Below are 15,357 nucleotides of genomic sequence, written 5' to 3'. Positions count from 1 at the left end.
TATATTTATTAAAAAACCAACATTTTTTGAAAATTCACACATGAACTTCTAATATTAATTTTTTTTCAAAATACTTTGAAAATATTTTATTTTGTATTATATTTTTTTATATTTTTTAATTATTGCTAAAATAATAGATAATTTTAAATATAATAAATATATACTATGTATGTTAACAAATTAAATAAAATAATTTTAAATTATTACCTTCTTAACTTTATCCTTTTAATATAATTAGCAAATAACGTAAGTATTTATATAAAAAAAAGTATAGGTACGTAACTAATAACATTTTTGAACAATATAAATTAATAGAATTAAAAGAGTAAATTTAATGAGTAGCATTCAACTAGAATCTAATGTACTTATATTTAATAGTTGTTAATATTATTCAAGATAATTATTATTTATCTAGCACTTCTCATAGCACAAAGATATTAATATAAAGGAATTAATACGGGGGATTAATTTTCCTCTTTTGTAGCTTATGTAAGCACTTTACTCCGAATTCTAGTGGAAATAATACTATAATAGAACTTGTCTGTATATATTTTTCAAAAATCTAACAAATTACATATATATTATTTTCGGTGAAAATAATCAATCTTTTTTAAAATAAAAAGGTTGATGAAATAAGAAAAAAATATTTTAATTATTTTTAAATTAAAGTAATAAATTTTACATCATGAAATATAAAGTTATAAATTTAATGTAATTAAATATTCATTTATTTTATTATCTTACCAATTTTCTTCATTTTAAAAAGATGTTTTTCCTATTATTGAGCTGGCACCTTATAACATAATCTTTTGTTGCTTCCCGCGAGGAATATCAACTAATCAAGACATAAGCATCTTCGTCGTCATCATCAACGCAAATAATCATAATTAAATCAACGCTAACAGTGAAATTTATCATGACATGCGCAATAGCTATAGCTCAAACCATTAGAGAGCAGCCATGGCCACCCCAATGAACCTCACTTCCAACTTCTTCTTCTTCATCTTCACCGTTACAATCATCTACGTAGCCTACACCTTTCCCAAGCTCCAACAAAATCAAACAAACCTCGCATTCTACGTCCACGAACACTTCACTGGCGAAGACACAACCGCGGCAACCGTGGCCGGAAAGGCAGGCCCCACCTCCAACATCTTCCACTTCGGCACCGTTGCAGTGGTGGATGACCCAGTAACAGTGGGACCCAGCGTCGACTCAAAAGTCATCGGAAGGGCCCAGGGACTTTACATAAACTCGCAGCTTGACGGAAAAGGGTTGCACATGGCATTCTCGGTGATATTCACCGATGGAAAGTTCAAAGGAAGCACGTTGGAGATTCAAGGCTCTGATATATCCGGAATGAAGGAACGAGAATTTGGTATTGTTTCTGGGACCGGTTATTTCCGGTTCGTCAAAGGGTATGGGGTTATGGAAACGGTGTTCAAGGATTTAGCTAAGCTCAGAGGAACGCTTAAACTCAATGTAACGGTCAAACATTATTAATTAGATTTTGTAGTTTAAAATCTTTTGTCATTAGTTGAACTATTGCGCTAGATCTATCAATAGGTTTCTTCAACAAGTTATTTTGAGACCACAAAAATATAATTTAACAGTTTTTCCTATTAAGAGAATTCGATTATTTAACTATCCTCATTTGTATTGGTAAGTCGAATGTGTTGGACTCGTTAATTTTAGTTAGTATCAAGTACGATTTTGATCTTCAAGGTAGAGGTTAAAAACTTTTTTCGATCTCAGTCTTTTTTTTTTGTTATAAAATGGTCTCAAAAGTTTAACTTAGTTTTAAAATTGTTATTTGAACGAAAATACTCCTCCCTCCCCTCTTCTTCCTCAATCTTCTTCCTCAACATTAACCATAAGTAGAAGCACAAATGCAGAAATAGAAGCAAGCAAAAACAAAAATTAGAAGCAGAATAACAACAATCAAACAACAACAATCAGCAAAACAACATGATAAGTTTGGAAAACTCTAAATTAATATTTGTGATGACTAAACATTATTAAAAATAATTAATTACAAAATTATTAATCTGATTTTCATTTAACATATATTGATTAATAATTTTGTTGCAGGTTTTTAATATTGGGTCGAAAATAAAATTCTGGTGCAAGCCCAATATGCTTATGAACATTCAGCCTTGATATTAATTTATTGTGATTATTGTGGCCGAGACAATATAGTGTTTTAAATTGGGCTGAAATAAAAGGAAATGTTGCTAGCCCAATGATTAAAATATTCAGCATTAATATGAGTTAGTTTCTTGTGGCTGAAATGGAAAATAAACTACTTGGGCTAGAATGATTTTGGTTGCTCCAAGCCCAACTGTGTTATATGTTTAAGATCCAATGCTTGATTTCAAATTCATCAGAAAAGCAAATGTTAATATTTGCCTCATGCTTCCAACGGATACAAGCATTATACCATGTGATGGATTCCAAATTTCATTAAATTGTCATTTATTGCATGGGAAACATGAGAGAAAAATTTGCAGCTGAATTGATTGATTGCCATAGTGCTGCACACTACCTTATGCAAGGGAAGTTGGACTTTAATTTCACTTTATCATTACCCATTAGCTAGTGTTCAAATTTCTCTCTCATCTCTCTCTTATCCCTTTCTCTCTTCTCTTCGGTCATGTCACAGCAACCATGAAAGCTACACTAAGCTACCAAAAAGAAAAAGAAGAAACTGCATGCTTCAAGGCCATCAAGTTAATAATGGCAAGAAAAAGAAAACCAAAAGTATGTTGTGGCTGAGATAATCACCAAATGTGGTAAGATTTGGTGAGGTAATCTTGGATCCTTCATACTCAAAAAGAAGGAAGAAGATTCGGCCAGCAAGGGAGATTCTTGAAGCATGGCTTGTCTTTGATTCTGCTCAACCACTACAGGAAGTAGCTAGAGTAACGAAGTGATGGTTGAGGCAGAGATTGAAGCAGATGAAGTCATCATCATCATGAAGCATCAAGGGCCAGAAATCCATCTTGGAGAGCAAGCCAAGGATGGAGAGCTCGGATTGATGAAGAGTGATGATCAAGAAAGAACCAGAGGTAATTGCATGTTGGGTTTTGCAGGATTATCTCAGTTCTATTTCTTGAAGGAGGAAGAAGTTGGTTTGGGCATTGGCTTCAAGTGTGGATGCTTCCCTCTTCTTTAAAAAGAGAGAACAGCCACTGCTTGGAGCAAGGAGTAAGATTTGAGAGTGTAGGGCACAGAAGTCTCAGAGCTACCTAAGCTAGCAGTTCTTCTTCTCCTTCAATGTATTCTGTTTAATATTTTTCTGTTTAATTTTGTCATGTCTTGAGTCTCATGGAAAAAGGCAAACAAGTGAGGTTTGTATGAAAAAGCCATAGAGCGAAAAAAGGCAGAGAGTGCAAAATTAAAAGAAAAAGTCATAGATGTCTGAAAGTTCCTTTGTTCATCTATGTTGTGTTTCATGATTTTGTGGGAATCCCCTTGTAAGTTGGGTTAGCACTTTACAATTTGTAATCTGGATGATTATAGTGAAATTCCATCATGGTTGTGATGGAGACTGGATGTAGGCTGCACTGCACTTAGCAGCTGAACCAGGATATATTTGGGTGTAATCTTCTATCTCTCTTCCTACTTCAATTCTGTTTTTACTGTTCAGATGAAAAATAAAAAATGTCTCGTGTCAAGTGACGAGACAAAATGAAAATGTCTCGTGGCTAGGGACGAGCTAAAAACAGAAAAGTTTCCTCTAAGTCCAGCAAGTGTTAGCAAGCAGAAAAAGGGGCTAAGATTCAACCCCCTTCTCTTAGCCACTGAAACCATCACAACAACAACAATAACAATGGATAATGAAATCAGAGCAACAACAAAAACAGAACAAAAAACAAAAGCAAAAACAGAAGTCGGTAGAAGCAGAAGCAACCAAAGCATGAACAACAACAATGGAAGACAAGGAATAAACAAAAGCAACCAAAAGCATCAACAACAACAACAATGAAATCCTTTAAATCTAAAAAATTAAAGAAAAAATAATAAAAATTGAAACAGAGAAAAAGGGTTGCGGCGGTGGTGGGAAAAGGGGGCTGCGGCAGTGAACGGCGATGCGGTGTTGGCGGACTACAAATCGCTACGAGGAGGACGCTGTGGTGGTCGGCGGCGCTGTGGAGAGATTTGTTCCTCTCTTCTTTTTCTCTCTCCCACTGCTCTCTCCTCTCTTGGCGTTAGTGTATGTGCTAAAAAAGAAAGAAGCAACGACGGCAACAAGAAGTAGCGGCGACGGCGAAGAGCGGGGCGGCGTGAAGCAGCGACCTTTCCTCTCCTCCCTCTTCTGCCTCCCCCCTCTTCCCTGAAACGACCACACCCCATTCTCTTTCTCCCTCCCTCATCCTTTTCTTTTTTTTATTTTATTTTATTCTATAATTTTTTAGTTAAGGATAATTTGGTAATAAAAATAAAAAATTTAGTAAAAAGAACCATTTTAAAACAAATTAAAATTTTTGAGATAATTATAGTAAAAAAAAGATTAAAATAAAACAAAATAAATTTTCGACCTCTATATTAGATACCAAAATCGTACTTAACATTTTTAGTTATTAGAAGGAAATTGAAACTAGTTCCTTTCATTTATTATGGAATGTAACTTTTTAACATGGCTTCACTAGTAAACCGAAATTATTCACTTCAATTTATTACATGTATCCTAAATTCTTAATTCAAAATTTCTTAATTTGATTTATTATTGTTTATGATAAATCAAATTGAATAAACTGGGACATAAATCTGAATTTTTAAAATTCGATTTAGATAGAAGTAAAACACTCACGTAATCTTATTCATTTTAAGAGATTAAGGAATTTTTTTTTTATATACTTTATATTTTATTTTATTTTATTTTTTTAAATCAAAATTAATTAGTACTGAAAACTAGTTAAGAGACCTTAATTAGCAAAGAGGAGTGATAATATTAGAATTATCAAGAAAAACTAATTTCATATTTAAATTAACACCACATTATTATTTAATTTGTAAATTAAATAGACAATATTAGCTAGCTTATCTCTCTTACTCTTAATTATTCTTCCTACTAATCCCTAATCCCTAAACCCGTCCCGCATTCTTCTTCTATTCTTAATCTTCTTCTGCCGAAAATGTTCCAAAACATTTTGTATCTCCTCTATCCATATCATTCAAAACTTTCTCCTGTATTTTATTTGTAGAGGCGGTGGGAATTTGTATACAAATTAAATTAAAAAAAATACAGGTAATTAAATTTTGATTAATTGGTATTAGCTAATATTTTATTATAAAATTATTTTAATCCTTACTTTTTAGAATAATTTAAAATTTAAAAATTAAAATTCAAAATTTTAAATTTGAAATTTTAATTTAAAAATTTATTTATTATTAACCCAAAATAGTAGATTCTCTCGTTGAATTCATACAAAAATATGCTACATCAGGGACCATTTTAATTGGGGCATATATATATTTCGGATAAATTACTAAAATAATATTTAAAAGTTTATATCATTAATAAAAATAATTTTAAAAAATATGAATGGTAATAAATTTATAAAAGAATTAAAAATACGATAAAAATAATTAGATATTAAATATATTTTTTAAAAATATTTTAGATATTATATTTTAATATAATTGTTTTTAAGTATTATTAAAAATTATATTTTCATTCATAAAATGAATAATTTTATATCAAAGTGATTTTTTTTAAATAATTGTGAATGATCAAGTTTTTTTAATTCAAGAGATCAAGTTTTACTCTTATTTTTTTGTATATTAGTTATTTTAATTAGCGATACAAATTTTTTAGTATCATTTTGTTAGAAATTAAACGAATCTTATCATAATCAATTGTTAGAAGATTATAAAAATTTTAATATGGTAACTCATTCAAATGTCCAAAAGAATGTGACAAATTGAATTCATCAAATTGCACAAGAACAAGATTATACAAATTGATATATATGTTTGACAAGTAAAAATATATTCAATTGTCATTTTATGGTTTTGATTAATTTGAACTCTATTGAGTGAAAAGCACCACCTGATGAATACTAGAAGGAAGAAGAATTAAGTAGAAAAAGCTAACTTAATCTAAAGTGAAACATGAGTTGTAAATTTTGACAAACATTGAAAAATATGGAACCTTCAAGAATTGAAAAGCAAGTAGCAAATATAAGTTATCCACAATCAAATCTATTCTTAAATTAAATATTAAGGATGTAGGCATTAGGTACTTATATTTACTTATAAATAGAGGTTTGCATATGATATAGTTTTTGAGTAAAATTCATAAGTCATTATAGATTTTGAGCGAGAGTTTTTCTTTCCTCTTTATTAGGAGAATTCATAGAAAATATAGATATGTTTTAATGTTATATATAGTGTTATTCTTTTTTTAATATATTGTTATGTTATTGTTGAGAGAAACTTATATTAAAATTATGTTGTATTATTGTTGAAGTGTTTATGTGAGGAAGTGATCCCGAACGAATCATTTATAAACTTATATTTTGATAGTTTGTTTTATATATATATATATATATATATATATATATATATATATATATAATTTTTAATCTTTCAAATTCTATCATTTTTATGATGGTGGTGTATTTATAAGACTTTAATACTCAAATTAACATGAATTATAATAGAGACTAAAATAAAAATTATATTTGAACATACGTATTTAAAATAATGCATATATTATAATTTTATGATGTTATAAACTTTTCTTATGTAAATTGTTTTTCCATGAATTACTCTTTTTATAAGCGAAAATATTTGTTAACAACAAATATTAGTCAAAATTTAGGAAAATTTACTACTTTGGGCTAATGCATTCTATAATAAACAAATACTAAATAAAGTAAATTTGAATTGTTTGAGCTGATTATTTTTTGTCTTTCTAATATTACTAAAGTATTTTATTCTCTTTCATAAGATATTTTATTCATGATTTTAGACTCTTATATAAATAATATTAAACTCATAAAATTGAGTTATTAAAAAATAAAACGAGTGGTGAAAAGTTAGTACCTCCTTGTAATATATTTTTTAAAATTTCTAAAAAAAATTTTAACTATCAAATAAATTTCTTAAAATTTTTCATACTTTTAAACCTAGTTCTTAGTATTAGACTTATAGAAATGGTCTAGAACAAGTATTATGTACTATTTATATAATTTAAAGTGTTAAATAACTTATTAGGAATTGAAAATTGGCAAAACAAATAAAACTGTAAAATCAACAAATTTAAGTTGGTTGAGTGATTAACTTATTTGTCTGCTTAAATAAAAGTCGAAAATTTAAATATTATTTTGTATATGCAATAATTTATTAGCCAATGAAAGAACTATAAAAAAAAATTGTTAAACAAATTATAACAATTACTCAATAATTTATTCGGAGTTATAAATTAGCATTACTCGATTTAAAACTAAAAGGTAAACAGATAGATGGGAAACTGTATTTTTTAATTATCTTTTCTGAGTTTTATACTCACAGAGAATAATAAAAATAGAGCTTATTTGCTTAAAAGAGTTGTGTATTTTGTGCTTTTGTAATATCCAAAAAATTAGTCATTAAATTTTCGACATGATAAATAACACAAATAGGCAGCAGGAAGGATACGGCGCCCTGAGGCCGTAGTTGCACCAAACTGATGATCTGTTTTAATTTGACTTTGAGTTCCCCTCCTGTCCAACACGCAAAATACAAGCATTTAAAGTTTGATTTATTAGTTTAGTTGAAGGCCGCGGTATATTGAAGAATTAAAATGTGTACGTAAGCTAAGCCTGAAGCGAAATTAATCAAATTATCCCTACCTAAACCTTCACGCCCTATAACTAGTAATCAGGCAATAGTAATAACTTCAATTAAGACTGCTGCTTGCTACGCTTGTTAGCCTTCTAGGAGTAGAACTGTAGATAAATATTCACCATTTCAATTTTCGTCCAGGCTTCATTATATTCGCATCTGGATATACCGCTCCAATAAAAAAAAAAAAAGATGAATATGCATTCGTGTGATGACAATTTTTCACCGCAGAATTTTCTTTTTAACAAATAATAAGGAAAAAGGGAATATGAATCCCCTACTCCCATGGTCACAAGCTCTGACTACAAATCGCGAGACAACTAAACAAAACATTAGTATATATCAGTTATTTGCATAGTACATGTTTGGCTATAAAATCTATTATTTATTTGTTATTAAAATCAGATTTTTTTTTTCAATTAATACCGTAGCTTAGATGATGTATTTTTAAAAATATTTTTTTGATTTATTTTTTCTAAACACAAAAAACCCACGTGTCAATGCCTCGTGTGAAATATGTCCCAGAGCGTCCGTAGTTCATGAATCTGTTGAGACATGGGCAGTGTCTGCAATTGAACGATAAGAGCAGTCACAGTTATAAATGCATAATAGACTCATAGGTCGTGACTCGTGAGCTAACTAACAGCCACGCGCCACGTGACACACTCAATCCTTTTCACTGCCATTGCCATATAAATCCCCTCCCTCCCATTTTCATGCATTTCTCTTCCCACTCTATTCCCCACACCAAGCCAAGACCAGGTACTCTCTCTCTCTTTCTCTCTCCGTCTTCTTCGTTTCGTTTCCAATCTCAGATCTCCCTCCTCCCTGTCATGTGTGTGGGTTCACGTTTAGCCACTTCCATTCCACATGCTATTCGTGAGCATTCGCATTCGTATTCGCTAGATCTTTCATGCATGTTTCATTTGAAATGCCGGATTCGGAATTTTGTATTTGCGTTCGTTGTTTGGATCTTAAATGCGTTACGCTTCGATTTTGTGGTAGCTGAGGTTTGCTTTTCATGTGTTGGATGAACGTTAGATTTTAGTTGGTTTAATTTAATGCGTAATTAGTAAAGCCTATCGTCACGTCCGTTTCGTTGGGGTAACTGTTTGGTATAGTTTAATATTTGTCCTGGTTTGGATCTGTTTTGTTGAAAAAATTGTTTTCTTCTTATTATTATTATGGTTCATTTGATTGCGATCGCGAGAGTGTGAGTGATAGGGTAGGGTCCATTTTTCTTCGTCAATGTATGTTTTGAATTCATTTTTCCCCCCTGACTCTCACTGTGTTTTATTTTCCTCCCTTTATTTCAAGCTAAAGAGGCCTCACGTTCTGGTTTGTTCTCTTCCTGTTTTGTTTTTTCCTGCATTCTAACTCCCGCGTCTGCTTTGTTTTTCTATTCATATTTTGTATCATGGAATTTGGAATGATTTTCTATAATATTATTAAGGGTATTAGTTCACTAATGTTTAAGTTTAAATATCAACCTTACCTCTGTCTGTGATTTTGACTGTTATACAGGATATATTATTAAATTTTATTAAATTTTATATTTTTACTGTTTCGGGTTTCTGCTGCAACTAGAAAGTAATTCACTCGTATGTCACCAGGTATATCTTTGTCATGGCGACAGGACAATTATTCTCCCGTAACACACAGGCTTTATTCTACAACTACAAGCAACTACCCATCCAGCGGATGCTTGATTTTGACTTTCTTTGTGGTTTGTGTCGACTCTTTCATCATATTCCTCCACACAAACATTAACGAGTTATATGACTACACACTGATCATTGTTTAGTTTTCAATTTTAATGAAAGCTCCAATTTTTTATTTATAGGCAGGGAAACACCATCAGTTGCTGGAATAATTAATCCTGGTTCTGAGGGATTTCAGAAGCTCTTTTTTGGTCAACAGGAAATTGCCATCCCAGTTCATTCTACGTATGAATATTCATGCATAATTTAAAAATTCCCCTTCCCTGCTTCAGATTTTGCTTATATAACCTGTTGTTTGTCGTAGTGCAATGTGTTCATAGCAGTATGTTTTTCTTCTTTTGCAGCATTGAAGCAGCTTGTGCTGCGCATCCTACTGCTGATGTGTTCATCAATTTTGCATCATTTAGAAGGTAAGTGGTGGTGTTGCTGTTTTGATTTGATTCGAGGCCTTTCTGGGTTTGTTCTTGCACAGTAAACGTGAAGTTTGATATACTTGCAGTGCCGCAGCATCATCCTTGTCTGCTCTGAAGCAGCCAACAATCAGAGTTGTTGCTATTATTGCCGAAGGTGTACCTGAGTTAGACACTAAGCAATTAATTGCATATGCCCGGGCAAACAACAAGGTTAGAGAAGAAATGAAAATTCAAACCTACCTAATAGTTGAATAGATTATCCTGGAATACTTATTTTGAGCTAATGTTGATATACTAGGTTGTTATTGGCCCAGCCACTGTTGGAGGCATTCAAGCCGGTGCTTTTAAGATAGGTGACACAGCTGGAACAATCGACAATATAATTCATTGCAAGCTCTACAGGCCTGGATCTGTCGGATTTGTTTCTAAATCTGTATGTCTATAATCAATTTTCTGTTAAATATACATTTTCATCTTTCTCCTGTGTTGGGGAAAAACCTTGTTCAGATGGTGTTAACAAGGTGCAAAAGGTGTTCAAGATATTTGCTGATGCATAGAGTTTAGCTAAACATGATATGCATAGATTTTATAACTGGATTGTTTCTATACCAACTGGTAGTTATAGTCACAATAAATTCGGAGTTTGAGCTTTATTTCTCTTGGCCTGTTCTGACGACATATTTGATGATTTTGAGAGAAAACAACTTTTTGAACTGCAGGGTGGTATGTCCAATGAATTGTACAACTCTATTGCTCGTGTAACTGATGGAATTTATGAAGGTACCACTGAGTTTGAATTCTAGTCTTATGATTTTGTATTTGTATTGCTTGTTTTGAGTTATATCCTGCCGTGGCTATAGGCATTGCTATCGGAGGAGATGTTTTTCCGGGTTCCACACTTTCGGATCATGTTTTGCGATTTAACAACATTCCCCAGGTAAATTTTTGCATTTATCTTGGAGGTACTGCATATATGTCAACCAATCATAAATGACTGCTTGTAATTAAGACATCATCAGTTTCTTGTCATTGATTAGTCTTGATTCACATTAAACCTCAGGTCAAAATGATGGTAGTACTTGGGGAACTTGGTGGGCGTGATGAGTATTCTCTTGTGGAAGCCCTAAAAGAAGGGAAAGTAACAAAACCAGTTGTTGCCTGGGTTAGTGGAACCTGTGCAAGACTCTTCAAATCTGAAGTACAATTTGGTCATGCTGTACGTCACTGCTTCATTATCTTTCACTATTTCACAATTAAAACACTGGTATATAAGAGGAGCAGTTCCTAATATTTGTTGGCATTTCCATAAATCAAGGGAGCCAAAAGTGGTGGTGAAATGGAGTCTGCTCAAGCAAAGAATCAGGCACTAAAGGAAGCTGGAGCTGTTGTTCCCACGTCATATGAATCTTTTGAAGATGCAATAAAGGAAACATATGACAAGTTGGTTAGTTCACTTGTATCTTTGAAATTTTCTTTTCTTTGAGATTTACCTTCTCCCCAGCCCCAGAAGGGAGCAATGTTTTATAAAATTCTCTTCCCTTAGCTATAGCATCATGGTTGAGTTTCCTCTTGGAAGGTTAAAGAAGGGAATATCACAGAAGTGAAGGAGTTCACCCCTCCACCTATCCCTGAGGACCTTAGCATTGCAATTAGGAATGGAAAAGTCCGTGCTCCAACTCATATCGTTTCCACCATCTCTGATGACAGAGGTATACATTGAGTTGTCTCTCTGTCTCCTAGACACAGATTTGATAGTTGTATTAAGGTTCTCTTCCATATTTTAGGTGAGGAGCCGTGCTATGCTGGTGTACCCATGTCTTCCATTATCGAACAGGGTTTTGGTGTGGGTGATGTTATCTGTCTTTTGTGGTTCAAACGCAGCCTTCCCCGCTATTGCACTCAATTTATTGAGGTAGACTATCTAATGCTCCAGTCCTTTAAACTTCTTCTGTCCCTTCATTTCTCGGCATATCTGTCTCGAAAATATGTGCAATTGCTTGTGCTTAGCCTCAAGCCTTTTTAAAGTATGTCATAGTGCTGCCAGTTTTTCATTTAGATACCGCTTTTCGAAGAAAATATTGAATACTTTCCTCCAGCTTCTCAGTTTGCTGATGTATTACATTGGACAGATATGCATAATTCTATGTGCCGACCATGGTCCTTGTGTTTCTGGTGCTCACAATGCCATAGTGACAGCAAGGGCTGGGAAGGACCTTGTCTCTTGTCTTGTATCAGGTATTACAGTGTTCAGTCTCTTTACTGCTGAGGTATGCTTAGTATCTTTAGGAGACAGTGATTCTTTATGCTAGTATTTGGTTTAAATGGTGGGAAATGTGCTTCTAAAACAGGGTTGCTTACAATCGGTCCACGATTTGGGGGTGCTGTTGATGATGCTGCTCGCTACTTCAAGGATGCTTGTGACAGGGTATGATCAATAGGCCTTTCTTATGAAGCTGGTATACTTTAGCTTTTGATACCCATCTAGAATTTCAACATGCATAACTGTTTTTTTTTTACTTGTTGCAGAGTCTTACACCTTATGAGTTTGTAGAAAGTATGAAGAAGAAAGGCATTCGTGTGCCAGGAATAGGGCACAGGTAATGCATACTTCCTGTCTCTGTGCTATAATTATTATGTTTTTTCCATAAAAATCTAAATGTATGAAGCTTGGTTTGGTCTGCAAAATAGAATCAAGAGCAGGGATAACAAAGATAAGAGAGTCGAATTGCTACAGAAGTTTGCTCGCACGCATTTTCCTTCTGTGAAATACATTGAATATGCTGTCCAAGTTGAAGACTACACCCTCACCAAGGCAAATAACTTGGTTCTAAACGTGGATGGTGCAATTGGGTCCCTTTTCTTGGACCTTCTTGCTGGTAGTGGAATGTTCACCAAACAAGAGATTGATGAAATTGTGGATATCGGCTATCTGAATGGGCTTTTTGTTCTGGCACGCTCCATTGGTCTGATTGGGTGAGTTTAAGTTCAATACTATATAATTTTCATCAAGTGCAATTTTTTATTTTAACATCTTGTAGAGCAAAGCAGTTTTTGAATACACGTACATATATACAAATAGTTAGACGATGTTAATGTTCCTCTTTAAAAATTTCAGGCATACGTTTGACCAAAAGAGATTGAAGCAGCCGCTCTACCGCCACCCATGGGAGGATGTTCTTTACACAAAGTGAGGGGATTTAGTTTGACTGAAGAACTTCTCCATGCATTAAATCAGCAATATGCTGGGACATAGTGCATAATACTGGAGGGATATATTCTTTTTGGTTTTGTTTTGTGCCGTTAGACTAGTGTTACGGTCTATTGTTTGCTAGTCATCTTCCATTGTAAGTTATTTATATTAAAATTCCGTTAAGAAATAATTTAGTCTATTTTAAAGTTTTTCTTTTTTCTTTATTAGAACTTTGATCCCTGATCTAATTGTGGCTTCAAAAAGGAGCAATCACTAAGTTCGAGCGCATTATTTTGTAATTTGCACCTGTATGTTTATGACTTTATGCTCAAGTAAGAAAGAATTGTAATCTTGTAAGTTGCAATAAAGTTGTTTCTGTGTTGCACGACTGCACGGTGCACCCACAAGTCAAAGCTAGCTTCACCTATTTTCACGTACATTTCTTAATCTACTTTTTAAGCGATTGAATAATTTGTTGCTGCTTTAGCAACATCGGATTCGGCATAACTACCTTAAATTTGTGTAAACATCTCTTAAATTAATCGTACATAATCTCATTATTTGAGAAAGGAAAGGGGAAAAAGCTAACTGTGGGATGTAATAACAACTCAGTTCCGCTAAGCATATCTTACAATACCAATTGTTTGCTCCTAGAGATGGATCACCCATGGCAGGAAATAGTGATGCGACTATCACAATCATAAAACGAGGCTCTCTGTTTAAGGCAAAGGGAAAATTTCAAGTTTTGAACACTGCAGCCTTCACTTCCCTTTAAAAAGTAATATAATTATAGATACACCTAAAATAGGAAAATATACCTAGATTCCATTTTGTTCATTGTATCAATGTATCTTTCAAGACTGGAAAAATTGTGTGCGTGCACGCCCTTATGGCTTATTGATGATGTGCACGAAACCAACTCCTACTAAATAAACCTACCTCAACCTAAGTACCTAGTTTCTCAAAAGAGAGGGAAATAAAGCCCGATTTTTTTTATATATTCTTTTTCCTTTTCTAGCATCGCACTAGGGTAAATTAACCCACTTATTTATGAATGAACCATATCATTTACTCAATTGTTATACTATATTTAATGATTTGTTGTTTGATTGTTCTAGAATTTATTACATTTCTGTCATGAATATATGAGGAAATTTATCTAATATTACTTAAATATATTCAAATTTATTATCCTTAGAGTTACCAAAAATTTTTTTATTATCCTTACTATTTATAAATGATCATTTTTTAGTTTTAATATATAATTAGTTATCTTTCTTTAGCTTTTTAATTTTATAACAAACTATTATGATAATTTTGTGTAAATTTTATTTAAATTTAATTCAAATTGTAAATTTTTTAGATTAAAAAATAACAATAAAAGTTATAAATAAATTATCTTAAATTAATTACTCGATTGATAATTATATAAATAATTGGGATAAAATTTGTATGTTAATCCATTACTCAAAATGTTAATAATATATAAACATTTCTTTTTAACATTGACGATGAATTTGTTGCATTTTAGATTTTTTTTAAAAGGTATGCTACACATTTAAATATTTTTTCATCCAAGTTTTATTTAAGTAGGTCCAATACGCGCTTTATCTTCTTCTCCTCTGATCTCCCGCGCTTTATCTTCTTCTCCTCTCCCGCGCTTTTTCTTCTTCTCCCCTTCCCATCTTCTTCTACTACTACTTTCAAATACATGCATATATCATCTTCTTCTTTCAAATTCAAATTCACGTATACCTCCTCCTCTTTTTTCGCGTACGTAGATTCTTCTTTTGCTTTTCCTCCTCTTTCTCTTCTTCTTCTCCTCTTTCGTTATCGTCATCACCAACAATACCAACATTTTGCTAATGGATTATTTTTTCAATCGAATTGAATGGAATGCAATTGCTAAATTGAATTGAATTGAATTGAATGGACGTAGGTGTTCTGAATCTGAATTGAGTTGAATTGATAATATCTAAATTGTAGACAGAGGTGTTTCGAAGTTGATTTTATATAATGAATTATGTTTCGTTAGTTTAGTACTATACAATTGTTTCATCATGAGTACGCGTTCGGTTCATTATGCATTTGATTTTATATAATGGATTATGTTTCGTTCATTTAGTACTATACAATTGTCTCACCATGAGTCATTATGCAGATTTGAATTTGATTTTATATAATGGATTATGTTTCGTTC

General features: G+C 32.4%; 2 protein-coding genes across 3 annotated transcripts; both read left to right on the top strand.

Annotated features, from left to right (window-relative positions):
- The first annotated feature begins 929 nt into the window (after positions 1 to 929).
- LOC112778957 (pterocarpan synthase 1-like) lies at positions 930 to 1,589 on the top strand. Its single transcript, XM_025823247.3, has one exon. It carries the CDS (start codon positions 961 to 963, stop codon positions 1,501 to 1,503), a length of 543 nt encoding a protein of 180 aa, XP_025679032.1. The 5' UTR covers positions 930 to 960; the 3' UTR covers positions 1,504 to 1,589.
- Positions 1,590 to 8,200: 6,611 nt separating this feature from the next.
- LOC112703240 (ATP-citrate synthase beta chain protein 1) lies at positions 8,201 to 13,570 on the top strand. Of its 2 annotated transcripts, none has more exons than XM_025754604.3 (17): positions 8,201 to 8,595; positions 9,447 to 9,559; positions 9,677 to 9,779; positions 9,899 to 9,964; positions 10,054 to 10,177; positions 10,266 to 10,400; positions 10,687 to 10,747; positions 10,828 to 10,904; positions 11,028 to 11,183; positions 11,283 to 11,411; positions 11,544 to 11,676; positions 11,752 to 11,879; positions 12,097 to 12,202; positions 12,316 to 12,392; positions 12,494 to 12,564; positions 12,656 to 12,940; positions 13,083 to 13,570. In XM_025754604.3, exons 2-17 carry the CDS (start codon positions 9,460 to 9,462, stop codon positions 13,156 to 13,158), a joined length of 1,827 nt encoding a protein of 608 aa, XP_025610389.1. In that variant the 5' UTR covers positions 8,201 to 8,595; positions 9,447 to 9,459; the 3' UTR covers positions 13,159 to 13,570. The 2 variants fall into 2 exon arrangements, with proteins under 2 accessions (XP_025610389.1, XP_025610395.1); XM_025754610.2 differs by lacking the exon at positions 8,201 to 8,595 and adding an exon at positions 9,047 to 9,171.
- Positions 13,571 to 15,357: the final 1,787 nt, after the last annotated feature.

Source organism: Arachis hypogaea, chromosome 1 (genome assembly GCF_003086295.3).
Source record: "Arachis hypogaea cultivar Tifrunner chromosome 1, arahy.Tifrunner.gnm2.J5K5, whole genome shotgun sequence".
In the NCBI taxonomy this organism is placed as follows: Eukaryota; Viridiplantae; Streptophyta; class Magnoliopsida; order Fabales; family Fabaceae; genus Arachis; species Arachis hypogaea.
This window is presented reverse-complemented; position numbering and strand designations above follow the sequence as displayed.

What these genes read in the sequence shown, in the direction of transcription:
- LOC112778957 (XM_025823247.3), top strand. Translation starts at nt 961, where the DNA reads ATGGCCACCCCAATGAACCTCACTTCCAACTTCTTCTTCTTCATCTTC.
- LOC112703240 (XM_025754604.3), top strand. Translation starts at nt 9,460, where the DNA reads ATGGCGACAGGACAATTATTCTCCCGTAACACACAGGCTTTATTCTAC. An exon ending in TGATTTTGACTTTCTTTGTG is followed by an intron (nt 9,560 to 9,676) that starts GTTTGTGTCGAC and finishes TTTTATTTATAG; the next exon opens with GCAGGGAAACACCATCAGTT. An exon ending in TCAAGGATGCTTGTGACAGG is followed by an intron (nt 12,393 to 12,493) that starts GTATGATCAATA and finishes TACTTGTTGCAG; the next exon opens with AGTCTTACACCTTATGAGTT.